This window comes from Dama dama, chromosome 11 (assembly GCF_033118175.1).
Source record: "Dama dama isolate Ldn47 chromosome 11, ASM3311817v1, whole genome shotgun sequence".
Lineage (NCBI taxonomy): Eukaryota > Metazoa > Chordata > Mammalia > Artiodactyla > Cervidae > Dama > Dama dama.
The window spans coordinates 6,400,992-6,419,415 of record NC_083691.1 but is presented as its reverse complement, the minus strand read 5'-3'; the positions used below and the strand labels follow the sequence as shown (position 1 = coordinate 6,419,415).

General features: G+C 57.4%; 1 protein-coding gene across 1 annotated transcript in view; it reads left to right on the top strand.

Moving 5' to 3' along the window:
- Positions 1-240: 240 nt before the first annotated feature.
- The window catches only part of NCS1 (neuronal calcium sensor 1), a 55,124-nt gene continuing 36,940 nt past the window's right edge, over positions 241-18,424 (top strand). Inside the window, exon 1 of the mRNA XM_061154407.1 lies at positions 241-342. Within this exon, the coding sequence (XP_061010390.1) occupies positions 279-342 (64 nt within the window). The 5' untranslated portion in view covers positions 241-278. The remainder of the gene's footprint in view (positions 343-18,424) is intronic.

The window sequence follows — 18,424 nt, the reverse complement described above, 5'->3', positions numbered from 1 at the left end:
AGTAACCAGGGACGACCGCGGCGACAGCGCGGCCGCGTCGGCGCCCAGCCCAGCGGAGCTCCGCGCCGCGGCGCCCGGAGAGGGCGGCGGCCGGACGGCCCGGGCCTGCCGAGCGGTGCCCCCGCGCCCCGGCCCCGCCGGCCCGGCGCAGACAAAGGCGCGGCCCCGGCCCGGCCCGGCCCGCCGGCCCCCCCCGCGCGCCCCGCCCCGGCCCAGCCGCTCCTGCTGGGTGCCCCGACGGGGTCCGGCCCGGGGCGCGGGGGCCGCGGCCGCCGAGGATGGGGAAATCCAACAGCAAGTTGAAGCCTGAAGTTGTGGAGGAGCTGACCAGGAAAACCTACTGTGAGTGCGCGCGCCGGGACCCCCAGCCCCGCGCCCCCGGGCACTGCCTCCGCCCCCTCGCGCCCCTCCCCCCACGCGCGGTCCCCCACCCCCCACCGGCCCGCTCCGCGGCCCCCGTGTTCGCCCCTGAGGGGCCAGCTCCCCGCGAGGCAGCCACCCTCCCTCGGCCGTTCCCTGCTCTGCCCCCCACGCCCCGGGGCCCTCGGAAGCTCGCGGCCGCGCCCCCAGCCTCACACCTGGCCCTATTGTTCTAGGGCAGCCCCCCCACCCCGTCTCCACGCGCGCCCCGGACGTCTGCCGCCTGTCAGCGTGCGCGGGGCCACCCCCGGGCCGGGAGGGCAGGCCCCGGTCCCTTCGCGGCCACCTCCCAGCAGAGCTGTCCAAAAGGGCAGGGATGGGCACGAGCGAGGGGCGGTGGGCCGCGGAGGGGGCGCCAGCCAGCGAGGTGGCTCGGCTGCGCGGAGCCGACTGGCGGCGGGGCGGGTGATTCATGCATCACGATGCTGCTGCTGCTACTGCCGCTGCTACTGCTGCGAGGTTGGCCTGTCGCCCCCTCCGTTGCCCTGATCGTGTGTTGGGAGGGTGGAGGGGGGTGGTGGCGAGACTTGCCAGAGAGCTGGCGGCAGTGGCGGCGGCGAAGGGTCCCGAGTGCCCTTTTGGCTGCAGGACTTCCAGGCTGATCTCTCCTCTGGCCCTGATCTCACCTTCCTGGCTTCCATCTCTACTTGCCAGACTGGGAAATGGGTTTCTGCAGCCCCAGGTGATCTGGCCCGCCGCATCCTGTAACCATCTGGGGCACCCCTGAGAGGAGGGTCTGCACATCTCAGATGTTGCTAGGTCTGTCCCAGTGTGTCTCTTTCCACTTGTCCAACTCCTCACCTCTCCAGTTCGCTCGCATCTCCAGTTTCTCCATCCTAGACTTCTCCCCTCCCTGCAAGCCTCTGGGAGATGCCCCCGGAACACCAAGGGTTAATGGCTCTGGGTCCTGACCCACAAAGGGTCTCTTTTGGGGGATTTCCAGTAAGACTGCTGAGGGGTGGGGAAGGGCTTCTGCCTGGGGGATCTGACTGGGAAGGGGGCAGGGATTCTGGGCTTGGGTTGGAATTCAGAACCCGTACCTGGGCAGCTGTGTGGATCCAGCAGCTCTGCGCCCTCCCTGGAGGTGGCGGGCTGACCACCAGCAGCACCCGTTGATGGAGGCTCGGCTTCTGGTGGTGCATTGCACAACCTCTGCTCCCCACCCCCCCACCCCGCTCCATTGATCTTCTGAGCACGTTTGCAGGTCTGCCCGCGCCCACACTTCCACTCCGTGCTCCTTGGTCCCCATGTGCTTGGCATGAAGGGGGCTTTCCTGAGTGGGTGCTCATCCGCTAGAGGTACTGGCTCTTCTCCAGTGGAATTCTGCAGCATGGCGCTCACATCCCAGCAGCTGCTCCTCAAAGGGCGTGAGGCTCAGAGGACTCCATCCTTGCTGCTCTCACCCTCTTTCCAAGCTGGGCAAGTGGTCCTTTCCAGTTTGGCTGCGGTCTTGTGAGGTTTGCTGGGCCTTCCTGCAGGCTCCGTCCGGATGTGACCCGTAGCTGTCAGCAGGCAGGCTGCGTGGGGGGTCTTCCCGGGCAAAGGGCATGGTGGGCTTCAAAGGAGGGTGGACTTGGGTGCTCCAGGGTGTCTCCGGAATGGAGAGTAGCAGGGTAGATACCTGTCAGCTGAGTGAAGCCCAGGTTCCTGCTCCTGGAGCGCATCACGCATCAAGCTCCTTGCTTTGCTAACACGTTCAGTCTTCACAGTGGTCCCAGAACTCAGGATCCCACGGCCCTCCTGTCACCAGGCGATGCCAGGACTTGAACCCAGGCCTGTCTGGCTCCCAAGTTATGCCCTTCGAGAGACCTCAGAAGTCGCCCTGAGAAATCCAGAGAAGCTTTTCTTCTTTCTGATTTCCAAGCTCTTGTTGGTGGAGTCTGGATGGGAAGGTTCCTGGGGAGGTCATTTTGTCCACTCCCCTCTCTCGGGGCAGATGTATCAGGTTCGGGAGAAACTGAGTGAACAAGGTCTGGTTGGGAACCAGCCCTGTGGTGCTGGGCTGGGCCAGGCTATTTTTAAAGGCCTTTGGAGACCTGGAACAGTTTTGCTGAGGGAGCAAACGAGTCGGGTACTTTTTCTCAGGAGTTCTTACTGGGTTTGGGCTGACAGAGATGGTGGCGGGCTCACGGGCCTTCTGTCTGTCTCCCTTGCTGGCATCCCCTTCCTCAGGGCAGGCCCTTCCTTCTCTGGTTGCGCTGGCGCTTAGTAGGGCCGCAGGCCTCTGTTGAATGGAGAACCTCCCCGAAGGAACAGCAGAGAAAGCCTCCAGCCGGTTCTAAAGCCCACAGCTGGGCCTCCTGGTGACAGGGCGTGGAGCCATCTGCTCTTTGTTCAAGGGATTCTCTGTTTTGTACGGGGTCCAGAGAGGAGCGCGTAGGGAGGACTCTCAAATGTCAGCATCTCCTGGACAGCCCCAGTTAAACACCAAGGTGCCCGGGTCTGGTTGCCTCCCAGATTTCCGATTCTCAGTCTGAGCTGGGCCCAGGCATTTGTCTCCTTGACGAGTGTCTGTCATGCAGACCTTGGTTCTGCAAGGTCTGCAACCGGTTCTCGGGGTCCCGGCACGTGTCAGCATCACCTGGTGGCCTAGGCCACCACCTCAGGTGACCTCCAACCTGCCACCAAAGGCCATAGGGGACCCCCAGGGGATCCCCAGATGTTCACACCCCAGTCAGTGCCAGCTGCCATCCTTGGTGGGGAATCTCCTGTTTTTGGAAGAGACGATCTTGGTGGTGTGTGTGTGTGTGTGTGTGTGTATAAGCAGAAGGCAGACTTGAAGCTCCCACTGTGTGGCCCTCCCTAGGCGCAACTGGATTTAGCCTAGCTGAACCGCTCCATCATTCAGCCTTGACACTGCAAAGCAGACTTTTTTCCTCCCCTGCAGATAAGATTTTGTAAGTCATCAGCACCCCGTAACCCAATCCTCACCCCTTTCTGGCACAGTTCACATCCAGGGGCAGTAAGAGGTTTGCAAGAGGTGCAGGCCCTGCCCAGCTGGGACTCATCGAACAGTGCTCGGTATGGCCAGCGGCCTGGTTTCTATGAGGTCTGGCTGGCTCATGTCCAACTTGTTGAGGCTGTTGTCAACCCTGTGTGCCCAGGCTATGGGACAGGCCAGCTCTTCACCTAACTGAGCCTCAGTTTCCTCATCTGCAAAATGGGTGTGCTCATGGTACCTGATTCCGAGGGTATGTGACAAGGCAGCAAGATAATTTGTGCACAGCATGATACAAAGTGAATGGTTGTTGCTGTTTAATCGCTCAGTCATGGCCAGCTCTTGCGACCCCATGGACTGTAGCCCAATAGCCTCTGTCTGTCGGATTTCCCATGCAAGAATACTGGCTTGGTTTGCCATTTCCTTCTCCAGGAGATCTTCCTGACCCAGGAATCAAACCCGTGTCTTTTATGTCTCCTGTGTTGGCAAGAGGATTCTTTACCACTGAGCCACCTGACTCCTTAATGTATACACACACTTGTCAAGGGTGTAAGGATACATGTTGGTGATCATAATTAACACATTGTTTTGACTATAAAGTTTGGCTTCATGCTGAACTGGTCGCAAATATATCTTGTGGGCAAAGTACATCTCATCTCTCTGCAGAGGAATCTTCCATGGCCCTGGTCTTTGTGCCTGGCACTCAGGAGGCATAGAATGACGAGACTTTTGATTGGCCCGAGTCTTAGCAGGTTCTTGTTTTACCAGCGGCAGTCTCCCTGACCCCCTCCCCCCAACTTGTTAATTTTGAGTCTGCCCTGATCTACCATTTCCTGAATGCTCACTCTGTGCTGGGCCCAGAGATGGAGATGTGAAAGAGAAATGTAATTCCTTCCCTCAGGTGGAAACCAGGCAGGTCATCCGGAAAACTGAGCTTGTGGGGCTCAAGCCATTTGTTGTGGTCTGAGCTGCCTCCATTTAAAGGCTTCTGGACCCACGCCAGCCGGCTCCAAGAGGCAGAAAGCTCCACCTCCCTCCCTCCTCATGGTGCTCACTCTCTTCCCATGGACCCTCTTTCCAAGACTCAGAGGAGGTCACCTCCCCCTGCCACTCTTGGTCAGCCCGGGCTCTGCCTTGCCCTGGCTTGCCAGCCTTGAGTCTCTTTGGCCTTTCCCCTGATGCCCAGAATGTGGGGGGAGGAGCGGCTGGCTGGGTTTTTGGGGGAGCTGGCAGCTAAGGCCTCTGAGACCCAGAGCAGAGAAGAGGATCCCCAGGAGTCTGGTTGAGAGATGCTGGTTGTCACCAGTCTCTCTGGCTTTGGGAAGGGTCCAAGAGGGTCCTTTCCTACAGGGAAAGGGAAACTCTCTGAGGGTCACTTCCCCCTCCCAATCTGCTTGGCCAGAGAGGGGAGGTAGGATCTAAGCACTCGTCTAAAGATAAATGAGTGAGTCAGGGTGTGGAGGGCCCCACCACTGGGCAAAGGATAAGCCACTCAGGAGAAGGAAGGCCCTTAGGAAGGAAGGTGGCTTCTGCAAATCCTCTGCATCCCATGTGCATGCGGGTAAGACCCAGGAGGCTGCTCCCTGACTCCACTGGAAGCTAAACAGAGCTCCAGCAGGAGGAATCGAGGTTAGACTCTTAACGCTGGGCTGGGCCTTTGGGCAGGAAATAGCAAGTCCGTTGTAAACTCCGTATCCTGGAGAATGGGGCCGGGTCCTCATTCACAGTCTGTGACCTTGGGCGAGTCGCTCATCCTCTCTGAGCCCCAGTTTGCTCATCTGCAATAACTGCCCAAGTGACTCGGTGGGTCTAAAGGGGAGAGGGCTTTGAGGTCCAAGTGTGGGTTGGAGGGGAGCGGGAGGTTAGCCACAGAGTCTCCGAGAGGCCTGTAGAACCCGGGGGCTGCATGTACTGGGGTTCTGGCCCTTTCCTTGGGCAAGCCTCGTCTCCTGGAGCCTCACTTTCCTCTGGGAAACAGACATCACAGGGGCCCCAGAGGCAGAGGATTTAGCATGCTGCCTGGTTCTGGGGAGGACCCTTTAAACCTCTCCTGAAGGTCCTCGGAGGCAAGTCCTCTGTCCTCCCGAGCAGGATATTCTCGCTGGTTTACATTCTGCCCCTTGATGAGAGAAACAGAGGCCAGAGAGGGGCAGGGACTCCCCCAGGGCCCAGGTCACCTCCAAACACCTCTTCTGGCTCTCTGCCTCCTCCAGTTCCATCCGTCGCCACCCCCACCCCCAGAGAGTTCTAGCATCTCACATCGCAAGGTGTCAGGGAAAAGCTCTTTCTCCTGTGGCAGCCTCAGGATTGGACCCAGCCTGCTCTGCTCCCAAGGCCAGGCCTGAGCCCCCCTGGGGCTGACAGAGCAGGCCGGTGGACAGGTCTTGTGCCGTCCCTCACCCAAAGACCATAGGAAGGGGCTTGGACATTTTCTGAGGTGGGTGGGATGGGGGTCCATGGATGGAGGTGGTGGAGACAGGAGATTTGGGTTTGGATATCGTTTTAGCACATAGTCCAATGAATGGAGGGCTTCCCAGGTGGCTCAGTGGTAAAGAATCCGCCTTCTAATGCAGAAGATGCAAGAGACGAGAGTTCAATCTCTGGGTTGGTAAGACCCGCTAGAAAGGAGATGGCACCTCACTCCATACTCTTGCCTGGAAAAATTCCATGGACAGAGGAGCCTGGTGGGCTACAGTCCATGAGGTCGCAAGGAGTCGGATGCTACTGAGCAGACATCTTTACCTTTTACCAGTGAGTGGATTGGAGAAGAGGGTTGCAATCAAAGTTGGGTGATCATGGTGATGAACTGGGGGTTCATCAGTGGGGGTGATGTTAAGGACAGATCCTGCATGTATTTGGAAGGAAGACCTAACAGGACTTGGTACATAGGTTTCATTACCTTGTGAATTTGAGATTATATACTCTTTTAACTTTTAAAAATCTGACAATTGTGAATGTTTGTCCACATCTTTAACTGTTCTTCTAAAACATGATTTTTAAATGATGCATCATATAAGTACAACATATTTTATTTAATCCCTGGCCACTGGACAGATAGATTGCTTTTTTCTCCCCAGTGTAAACAGTGCTGTGACAAGCATCTTTGTACCAAATCTTGGCATAAACATCTCTGTAGTAAATTTTTGCACATGTCTCTTCTTGAAGATAAATTTCCCCAAATGAAGTTGTGGTATTACAGGCTGGGAACATCTTAAAAGGCTTCTGATTGAAAAATTGTTCGGTTGCTCTCCACAAAGTATCAATATGTTCCCATTTATATTTTCAGCAAAAGTGGATGAGGGAGTGCCTATTTCCCTGTATCCTTGCCAGCACCGAGTATTATTGTTTTCTTAGTAATTGCCAACTTGATGAAGAAGAAAAAAGTAGCTTGCTATTTCAATATTCATTTCTTTGATTACTGTAAAAAAATCCTGGAATCTTTGAGCTAGAGGAGACTTTGGGGTCATGTAGTTCAATGTCCTCATTTTACTAACGGACCAGTCAAGTACCTGAGAGATGAAATCTCTCTCCCAAGGCGACATGGCAAATACACAGGGCAGGAACCTAGGACAGCTCATTCCCGTCGGGTGCCTCCCATGGTGCCATGATGCGTTGGCCTTTGGGGTGGAGATGAGGATGTCATTGAAGTTGATAAGGTTCATCTTGTCCTAAATCTCTCTTGCTCTCAGGTAAGGAAAAACAAATAAATGGAAATTAAAAAGAGATTCCTTCTTACTGTCATTATGAGATGAAATAGTTTGCATTGCATGTGGCCTGTCTACCAGGGCAGAAAGTGAGACTGTTAGTCGCTCGGTTGTGTCCGACTCTGCGACCCCATGGACTGTAGCCCGCCAGGCTCCTCTGTCCGTGAAATTCTCCAGGCAAGAATATTGGAGTGGATTACCATTCCCTTCTCCATGGGATCTTCCTGACCCAGGGATCAAACCTGGGTCTCCTGCCTTGCAAACAGATTCTTTACCATCTGAGCCACAGGGAAGCCAGGGCAGAGATCATCATAAATTAACACGCCGAGTTTCCAGATAATGTGAAATTGGGGTCAGATTCCCAGCCAGGAGTGGGACAGCAGAGTGGTGAGGGCTCAAGGGTAAGGGTGTTGGCCGTGTATCCCCGGGGAGCCCCCACCTCTCTGAGCTCTGGGTGCCTGGTGTGTGCCCGTCGGCAGGCTCAGGAACCGTTGCCAGTGAGTGGCAGTAATTGACCTCACGGGATGGAGGCTGATTGGCCATCAGAATCAGGGGACGGTTCATGGCCACCCCCCTGGGAGGTCACAGGGTAGATCGTCACAGGCCCTTGACTGAATTGGGAGCGAGTGGCGAATGCAGAAGACTTCCGTGTTTGGCCTGGCGGGTTGGTGGCTGGATTGTTCTGGGAGGTGGGGAGGGTGGGCTGGCTCCTGAAGGCTGGGTTTTAGGATCCTGCGTGCACATGGGTCTGGGGGACTGGAGACGCAGCTGCCTGGGGTTCTGTCCCAGAACCACTGCAGCCTGGACAGTGACTGGAATCGCTAGCCCCTTCTGGGCCTTGGTTTCCCTTTGTGTACAGTGTTCAGATTGCCGGACGGTGCGACTTCCTTCGGGGAAGCCCCCCGCCTCCTGGGCCCCAGGGACGGGACAGGCTTGGGCTCCGGCGTCCGATGACTTGGCTCGGCCACAGGCTCATCCTTCCTCTCCTGATGCCTCCGTTTTCTCGTCTGTGAGCTGGGGATCATAAGCCCCCCATAACACAGGGCTGTGTGTGAGGTCAGACACGGTGGAGACACTGAGTTTGTGGCTCGCTCGGTGCTCCCTCTGAGCACATCGGTGGTGACGCGGGACCCGTGAGCAGCGACTCGTGAGGATCAGAGGCTGTCGCCACGGCAGGAGTTGGACCTTAAACCACGTCTGTGGGATGCAGTCCCAGCTTAGGGTTCACGTGTTCATCACTCACTCCTCCCTGGAGCTCTGTGTGGTCCCCGCTTTACAGATGAGGAAACTGAGGCTCAGAGGGGACCGCAGCTGGCCCAGGGCACACACCTGGTGAGTGAGGCCTGGAGGAGGGGTCCTGTGTGGGTGCGGGGGGGGCGTGCCAAGACGCTAAGGGCATGGGTGTGGGTGAGCGTGAGTGAGTGTGGGCGCCGGGAGTGGGCGTTCAGTGTGAGTGGTGGGGTCGCGGCGTGTTTCGGGAGTGGGCGAGCGGCACGTCCGTGTGTGTGAGGGCAGGTCTGAGCAGGTTGTGATGTAGGTGTGCAGGGGGGGGGGTGGGGGCACTTGGGTGGGAGGCAGAGACAGGCCGTGTGTGTGGGCCAGAACTCGTTGCTCAACTGCCTACCCCGGGGCCAGGTGACGTGGCTGCCACATCTCTCCCTTTCTGCTCTGGCCTCGGGGCTCGGTCTCTGGGAGCCCCCTGCCCTCGAGCCATGGGGAAATGTCATTGGAAGGAAAGACGGTAAGGATGAATCCTGTTTACCAAGTGGGCACTCGGTGCCAAGCATGCGGAGTACCGACTTCCCCCCTTCTTCTCACTGCAGCCCGGGGAGTAGGGTCTATTGTGTCCATTTTACAGATGAGGGAAAGAAGGCACAAGCAGGTTCAGGGACATGTACGCCCAGCCAGTCAGCAACCAAGATGGGGCTTGTGCTTAGACTTAGACCTTTGTCTTGCCAAAGCCATGCCCTTCCCACCCCGTGCCAGCGTCCCATCTCTGTGAGCCTTGTAACCTTGGAGCTGCTGCCGAAGGAAGTGAGTGCCCCGTCAGTGGAGGCATTCAAGCAGCTGCTGGAGGGTCAGACAGTGCCAGGTGTTCCTGGATGCCTGGGCCGGATGGGAGGTTGTGGTGGGGTGGTGGTAGGATCCTTCCAGCTGGAAGCACACACAGCCCTACTGATCTTATTTATTTTTGGCGGTGCTGTGTGGCTTGCAGGATCTTAGTTTCTCCACCAGGGACTGAACTCATGCCCTTGGCAGTGAAAGTGTAGAGTCCAAAGTACTGGATCGCCGGGGAACTCCCAGCCCTACTGGTCTAGCTGTTCTGATTTCTGCAGGGTCTGGAGGCAGCCTTGCTTGGCTTCCTCTGGGGCAGAGCTGAGGCCTGCAGGAAGGTGGCAGGAGAAGGGGTGGGACGAGTCCAGAGAGCCCCATCAGGAGCTTGCAGTGGCCCGGGCTGCACCCCCGTCTCTGAGCTCTGCCCATCCACAGGGGGGCCTTGGGTTCTGACCTTGTGCGGACTCTGTGCTGACCTCAGGGAAGCCCCCCAACGTGTGAGCTCTGGAGCAGAGCACCCCATTGTGCAGTGTTCTCTGCTTTCAGGGAGCCCACAGACTGGGGGCTGGGAAGCTGGTAGGGGGCAGCCTGAGGAGGGGGCCCCCCAAGAGTGAGGCCGTGGAGGCCCAGAGCGCCCCGGACACCCTGCCCTGCCCTGCCCCTGCCTGGCATGGGTGGGGTGCCTCGGGAAGTGTCTGTTGGACCAAGGAAGATGCGGAGTCCTCACGGGGGCTCAGAGGCACAGTGACACAGAGGACCGCGGGGTCTGGGGGCCGGGTCGCTGCAAGCGACTCGAGGGCTGGGACACGTCTGGTGGATTTAGGGGCTTGTTCAGGGCCCAGCCTAGACCACAGTGCAGGCCTGTGTGTGCCTCTGGGGACGGCTCGGTCTTCCCAACGTGCTTGTCCACGTGTTGCTTTGTTTCGCTCCTCCGATGACCCGGGTGGGACCCATCTGTGCCCCTGCCCTGCCATCTGATGGGGGCGGGGAGTTGCCAGGGAGTCAGAGTCTGGGATCCCCGTTCAGCCCATGGCTCGCCGTGGCCTTTGACTGCGCCTCTCAGGGTCTCCAGCCCCCATCCATCGCGCTCTCAGTAAGATGGGGCGTCGCCTTTTCTCAGCCCCGGGGAAGCCTGACCGACGGTGCCCCCAAGGAGGCCGTGCTCCCCACCTCGGGAGCCCGGCGGGGTGCTCGGGATGGTGCAGGCCAGCTGCTGGCTCTGGCACTCCTGCTCTCACGAGGCGGCCCCGGAAGCTGGCGGGGCGTCCAGGCCACACGGAGCTCTGGATTCCCTGGCAGGGGAGGAGGAGGAGGGCAGAGGAATGTGGCTTTGAGGAATGTTTAACCCAAGGCAGAAATAGCACTCTGCTTTTTTTTTTTTTCATTCCAAGCTTGGGTTTTCAGCTAGGAAGTGGGCTCAGAGTGCCATTCTCTCTTTTCTTCAGCCTTCTCAGGCTCCCCTACTGCTCTGGCCTTCTGGGGGCAGGACGTGGCCTCTTTTTTTTTTTGTTTTTTTAAACTAGGAAGCTGCTGTGGGAACCTGAAAGGACCCTGGATTTGGAGGAAGGCAGAGTTGGTTGGGTTTACCCCCCAGTTCTCTACTTCCATTAGAAAAGACCCTGATGCTGGGAAAGATTGAGGGCAGGAGGAGAAGGGGATGACAGAGGATGAGATGGTTGGATGGCATCACCGACTCAATGGACATGATTTTGAGCAAACTCTGGGCAGTAGTGAAGGACAGGGAAGCCTGGTGTGCTCCATGGGGTCGCAAAGAGTTTAGACACGACTGAGCGACTGGATGACAACAGCCCCATCTCCCAGGCCTGTGATCCCTTCGGACCCTGACACCTACCTTCTCTTCCAGGGGTAGGGGACGAAATAGGATCTGAGATCTAGGGACCTGGTGGGGGTGGGGGACGGGACAGGATTTGAGATGGCTTGTTGGAGTTCCCCTGCAGGGACCAGCCGGGCCTGGGTACAACGCCCAGCTCCTCTCATCAGCTCTGCGATCTTGGCCAAACCCTTTCCTGTGGAGCCTCCTCACTTCATCTGTAAAATGGGCCAGTGATGACAGCCCCGCTTCCCGGGGTGGTGGATGGAAGAGGGCCTGGACATCCTAGACTCGAAAACCCTTCTCTGAGTCCTGGGGGCCTCACGTGTAAAATGGGAAAACACCCCCCCGCTCTGCCACGGGCCTGCAGCCGGGTGACATGAGGGTCCTCGCCAGGGATGAGCGGCCACTAGGACAGCTTTTGATCTGATCCTTCCATTTGCCTTGTTCCTCTGACCCCGGGGCCCCCCACCCCCGCCCACACTTGGCTTATACCAGCGCCCAAGTCCCCTCCACAGAGGGGCCTGGGACCCAGCCAGTGCCTGCCCCAGACCTAGCCGTGAGGATATGTATATCCCACCCTGCTTCCATCGGGCTATGGGCACCGTGAGGATGGGACCACATCTGGTCTCGGACAGAGCCTGGAACACGTTTGTCAGAAGGAAGGAAACAAATCCATTGACTCACACGCTAATGGATGAAGGATGTTTTTTCTCATTCATCTTGGGTCTTTGCTGGCCTGGCCTCCTCCCACCTCCTGCCTGGGTGATAGGGGGCTTGCCACATCTGGGGGAGAGGGGTGGACCTCAGACGGCAGGGGCTGGGAGGCTGGGCCTCAGCAGGTCAGGCCTAGCGAGGACCCCAGCCCCTCTCTCCTGCTGGGGCTGGGGAGATGAGGAGGGGGTCCAGCCAATCAGCTCAACCCCTCCTTTGAGGCCCCTCCTGCCCCTGTCTCTTTGTAGGAACCACAAGATTCCTGTTCAAAGGCAGGAGATGGGGCTATTTTTGGCACTGTGGGGGAAAAAAAGGAAAGCTTCCCTTCTGTTCAAAAATATATGGTGTGTGTGCTGGGCAGGCGAAGAGCTTGATGGAGCTCAAAGCCTCTGCTGGCAGGAAGGGGGTCCTGCCCCGGGCCTCCGTGACCCTGCCACTCTCCATGTTTCGCTAGCCCACATGGCCACATTGGGCAGTTATTGTTTCCTTGCTAGGCCTGAGCGGAATGGGATCTTAATTAAAACCAACAGTAGTCATCAAAATAAGGGAGAGGAGCCTGCCAGCTGCTCCCACCTTGATGCGTGTTTCCGCCGCCCTGGCTCCATGGAGGGGTCTGGGTGGTCATGAGAAGCGTTCTGGGCACATCTCCGGGAAGGAGGGCCAGCCCGCCGGGCGCGAACGGGTGAAGGCCCTGGGTGCCCTTGTGGGCAAGTCTGGCTGAGGGCATCCCTGGGCCGCTATGCTACCCTTCAATCCCCAATCCAGAAAGTCATGGGAGTGCCAAGACATGGGGTAGATTGGATGGATGGATTTCTGGCCCTCCTGGTATTCGGTTTGGCAGGGAAGCAAGATAGAGTGTTGTGCAACGCAATGCGAGTCCACCGGGTCTGGCGTGCACCTGGGAGGGCTTCCTGGAGGAGGCGGTGTTTTAGGAGAGACAGTTATCACGTACGGATGTGAGAGTTGGACCATAAACACTCCTGAGCACCAAAGAATTGATGCTTTCGAACTGGGGTGCTTGAGAAGACACTTGAGAGTCCCTTGAACTGCAAGATCAAACCAGTCAATCCTATAGGAAATCAACCCTGATTCATTAAAAGGACAGATGCTGAAGCTCCAATACTTTGGCCACCTGATGCAAAGAGCTGACTCATTGGAAAAGACCCTGATGCTGGGAAAGATTGAGGGCAAAAGGAGAAGGGGCTACAGAGGATGAAACGGTTGGGTGGCATCACCAGCTCAATGGACGTGAATCTAAGCAAGCTCCGGGAGATAGTGAAGGACAAAGAAGCCTGGCGTGCTGCAGTCCATGGGGTCGCAAAGAGTCGGACACGACTGAGCGACTGAACAACAAGGGTAGGGTTCCTAGATATGCTAAATAGTTATTCGTTTTTTATGTGAAATGTGAATTTTTATTTGCTCACTCTGGCAGCGCGACCTGGGGGAGATGTAGGAGCTGAGGTGCCATGGGGAGATTTGGGGGGAGGGGTGGTTTATGGGAGATACTGAGAGTGTTTCACAGAGAAGGAACAGTGTGTTCTGGGTCTGGAGGCATCAAGCTGTGGCAACTCTGAGGCCCTGGAAACCCGGAGGAGCAGGGGTGGGAGGGTAGAGGGGGTGCCCCGGAACTAGAGGCTGATCGGAACTAGAGGCTGATCGGGGAAACCCTCAGTGGAGCAGCTGACCAGCAGGGCAAGGCATCACCCAGAGGCCACACTGGTGGGGCCAGCCTTGGGGAAGAGGTGAGGACACAGGGCACCGTGAGGGAGAAGGGGGCCCGTCTTGGCCCGAGGAGGCACCAGTGGGAGGTCAGGGTCACGGTCCAGCCTCTAGTGGGTTCTGGCCAGGCTGGCGGGTGTGCGGGTGTGAATTTCTCGGAGTCCCAGTGCCGGAGTCCAGGACAATGAATGACCCGACTCAGCTCTTAAAGGGCCAGAGCTGGAGTCGGAACCCTCAGAGCTGTGAACCCTGGGCTCCTGGGGCTCCCCCCTCGCAGGCCCTGGGATGTGTGCCCTGGAACCCTTGGGGGCCCCTGTGATGAAGGCCAGCCCGGCGTGTCCCTCCCTTTCCCAGGACTAGGGACAAAGCAAGGACGTGGAAGCTATGGGTCAGAGGAGGCAGAGAGCATGTGCCCCAGGATGGGGTGGATAGGAGGAGGGCGACTATCCATGGCTTCTTGTCGCCCCCTCCCCTCCCAGATGCTCATGTTATTGGCCCTGGGTGTCCTGCCCTGCCTTTGCGTGCCGTGACACCTTTAATAATAGTAGTGATTGCTAACATTTTGGAATCTTTGCTGTGCTCCATCTGCCTGGATCATAGGCTGCTTCTTTTAAGTATTTACTTGGCTGCACTGGGATCTTCAATCTTTGCTGCGGCATGTGGGATCTAGTTCCCTGACCAGGGATCGAACCTGGGCCCTCTGCATTGGGAGTGCAGAGTGTTCCCCACTGGAGCACCAGGGATGTCCTGTGGCGCTTCTCCCCTGGCCCCTTCTGGTGGTCCCCAGATCTCACCGTGCTCTGAACTTTGGACATCAGCAGCCTCAGTGCTGGCAAACCCCTTCTCTCTGCCTGCTGAGGTCTGATCGCCTTTATAGGTCTGTGTAAGTGCCCCGTCCTCGGGGAGCACGCCCTGACCCCTGCTTGGGTCAGTTTCCTGCTTTACATGACAGATAATTAGACAGCCTTGTGGTCCCCTGCTGTGGGTCCGAATCTCCAGTTCCATCAGGGCCTTTAAGGACAAGGACTGGTGTCTAGGTCACTGTCGTGTTCCCTGGCCCATATGAGTGCTCAGAAATTAATTGCCGGATGAACAAAGGGGTGAAAAATCCTGTTTGTTCCTTCTAACCGCCCTGGAAGGAAGGTTTTGTCACCATCACCACCATCCCCATTTTACAGGTGAGGAGACTGAGGCTCAGAGAAGTGAACTCAGTTTCTTAAGGTTTCACAGGGGCTAAAGAATGAATTACCCAACTCAGAAATAGATCCTTCCTGTTGGCCAGGTGCCTCAGTCTCTCTTGCAGCCTCTGAGCTCAAACCCAGGTCTCCTGCATTGCAGGCAGATTCTTTACCAGCTGAGCCACAAGGGAAGGCCCTGACCTTGGCAGGTGCTTGGAAAATATTCGTGAAATTGGGCTGCACAAAATCCCTGAGCACTCCACTCCACTCTGAAATGTTTGAGAGGTTCTCCCCCAGGAGTCCTGAGAAAATCTCGAATGTCAGCCTTTCCCCAAGGTCTCAAAGGAAGCAGAAGGTGCGGTTCGCTTCCTTCAGGACCTACCACTCTTCTGGAAGATTCAGAGTCTGTTGGTAGAGAGGGCTTGAACCAGGGAGTCGTCAGAGTCATACCTTGGTGTGTGTGTGCGTGTGTGACAGAGTGAGCGAACACATGTGTAGTCACCAAGGCCAGTCCATTTATTAGCCAGAAGTAACTGAGTTTCAGACAATAAAGGCAGGTATGTCTACTTTCCAACTTACCCACCTAAATCAAGCATAACACGTGTGTTCTACAAGAACGAATGCACGCAGAGCACCTACTGGGTACTGGATGCTGTTCTATGGCTGTGATGTAGGCGGACTCAGATCCTGCCCACAGATTCAGCCACTGGGGAAGGACAAAATTGGAAGTTGCAGGCATTCCTTGTACTGTTTTTCTGATGTCACTGTTGAGAACATTTTTGCCAGTTCCTTCTCGTCTCTTCGCTATGTATATAGCTATGGCAGGTTTTAGCGTGCTCCGTTTTCAGATGAGATTCAGAGAGGTTAACTGACTCATTCAAGGGTGCACAGCTGGGACGTGGGAGAGCCGGGATTTGAACCTTTGTCAGTGTGCCTTGGTCTGGTGCCCTCATCAAAGCAAGTCATTAATAGATCAGCAGATACTATGGACTTCTGCCTCCCAGCCCTGGTGGCCCTTTTATGGGGATTCAGAGAAGCCAGAGATTCAGGGGGACAGATGGTGAAGAGCAGGAATCAGGCAGAATGTTAAACAAGGTTATCCTCAGAATACATTTCTGTGATGTTTTAAACACCGCACTTCCGGACAAGCTCTGCTGTCACTCAGACCCTGGTTCTGGCTCCAGCTCCACTGCAGGCTAACTTTGGTTCTTGGGCAAATGGCTTTACTCCTGGGGTCTCAGTTTCCTGATCTGTATAATGGGGATAATCAAAATCCTTGCCTCACAGCATCATTTGGGCACTGAATGAGCTTTAGGCATGAGACGTGCTTTGTCTAGGACACACACACAGTCATGCCTAATATATGGCAGCTCTTTCGTCTTGCTATTCCTGGAAGCCACGAGACAAATGACATCTTCCTGCAGTTTGACTTGAGAACATTTTGGGAACAGTTATTCAACTTACATAGAAATTAAAATCAATGCATTTTGAAACTTTAATTTTAAAGCAAAACAAACTTCTGTAAATGAGGAAATAGACTGCAAAATCTACAGAAAAATTTGAACTAAAACACGTGACTTGAACTACACCTTTTGTTCAGGGGTTTCCTGGACTCTGCCCCTCTCTCCTGGGATGGGGGACCCTGGCCTTCTTCCCTCAGGGGTCTGGGGAGGGCACCTTTGGGGGAGACCTTGGACTCCTCCTCCAGGGACAAAACACTTTCTCCTACCTGTGAGTGGGTCAGAGTGAACATTCCTATTCCATTTGTCAGAGGAGAAAACTGAAGCTTGGAGTGGGAAATGAATCACAAAGATTCAAGCTCTATTCGGGAAATCTGAAAGCCAGAAAGGTCACAGTGTCCAGGAGAAAGATGGGGCCCAGGGGGCCTTAGTCTCCAGGAGAGGTAGCACCAAGGGGCACTTTGATGGACAGGAGCTGCTGCTTCCCAAGTCTCACGCACCCCAGTGCCTGGCCCGCGATAGGTGCTTGGCGAGGGCTTACTATGGCTGGGGGCACGGGGTGGGCGGCCCCCTTCTTGGGGATGACCATCTCCAGGCTAAAACCTTCTTGACTTTGGGCTCTGGAGTCATGTGGACCTGACCGCCCACCTCCACTCCTCCACTCCTGACCACGAACGTGACCTGGGACGAGGGCCTTTGCCTCTTGTGCAGCCTTGGTTTCTTCACCAGTGAAGTGGGCTGCTGGGGATCCTTCACCTCTCAGCACAAGGGCTGGTGCAGCCCCAGAACTCAGCCAGTGGGGTGGTCTGGGGCTCAGGGAGGAACCTGAGGGGCCACGTGGGATCAGGGGCCTCTGAACTGGGGTCTGAGAGCCTGAGCAGCCTCTCAGGCCTGGGTTCCCTTGAGGGCCTCTCTGCTCTGCGTCCAGTCTTAGCCCGGGCCCCGCCGCCTGGCTCCGCTAGCCCCTTGTCCCATCCTGTCACAATGGCAGTGAGACCCCTGACGTTTTCTGCCGATACCGTGGCTGTTGGCATGCGAGTCTATGGCTCCGCGTAGAGCACTCATCGCTTGCTGGGCTCAGCACCTTCAACTGCTTCTCGTTGGCACCGGCAGCAGCCCTGTGATGGAGGAGGAAACCACGGCTCAGAGAGGGGACTGCGCCGACCGCGGTCACACAGCGACCGCATAGTGGGTGGACCCGTCCCTGCAGTGGGAGAGAGTCCAGCTTCTTTGGGGCTGTGGTCAGGTCCTTCAGGCCTGAGTTCAGGGCATCGAAGAGCAGGTCTGGGAGCCTGGGGCCTGGCTGGGCCCCTCCCTGCCCGAACCCACCCTCTGTGGTCAGGGAACCAACATCCACTCCGGGTTCCTGAAGTCAGGGGGCCCCGGCGCTCTCCCCAGACCCCCAGTGGGCTCTTCTGTAGATGAAGCAGCCCCAGGACTGCTCAGTCATCCTGCCACCCAGCGCCCTAATCCCTCTTAGTGTGGAGGATGGGGGGAGGATGGGGTAAGGAGCAGGGGCCGGGAGCGGTCAGAGCCGGGTCAGCTCATGGGTGACTTTTATAGTGGCTCCCTGCAAACCGCAGGAGCCCTGGGCTTTGTGAGGGTCTCCAGAGCCCCGCGTGGAGGGCGGGGTACAGGGCTGGTGGCTGTAATAGTGGCTTATGGCCCTGGTCTCCCCCAGGGCTGGCAATTGGCGAGCCTGCACAGAGGGTGCAGGGTGGCAAGGCAGGCGGGGCCCTGCGGGCGGCCGTGGGCCCCTACTGGCCGGAGTTCAGCCAGCGAGGGTGGAAATAGCCAAGGGGGCTGGGCCACTGCCACTCCTGGGGGAGGCCTGAGCGGGCTGGGCTCTGGGAGACTGGCTTCTTCTGGGTGAGGGCGAGGGGCTCCCGGAATGCCCAGGAGGGCTGGGCGAGAGGCCAGGCCTCCTTCCTGATGAAACCCAGGCCGGCCCTGAAGCCCAGCTCCCCCCACAGCTGGGCATTTATGGAAAATAGGCGCAGGGCGGGCTGGAGGGCGCTGGGTCCGCTCTGTGCCCAGCCCGGCGAAGGCATGGACCGACCTCATTGCGGGGCAGTGGCTGTGGGTGGCACGCCTCACCTCTCCTCTAGCGACGGCTCTGCTGAAGGGTCCGTGTCACGGACGAGCCTGCCTGCCGCCCCTGGCTGAGGTCACTGGGTCGTGTGCTCCAGGGCGGGTGCTCACCCTGCGGTCTCCTCTCGGCCCCCACCTGGTGTTCCCCTTGGGGCCTCTGGCCTGGGGGCCTGTGAGCCTCCATGGTCATTGACTCGCTGGTCTTAGGTGACTTCGTGGGGGCATGGAGGTCTCAGGAGCCCTCCCCCCCTAGAGGGGAAGCCGCGTGGCCCCAGGTGGGGGGCAGCCAGGATTCGCCCGCTCCTCCCTGGAGC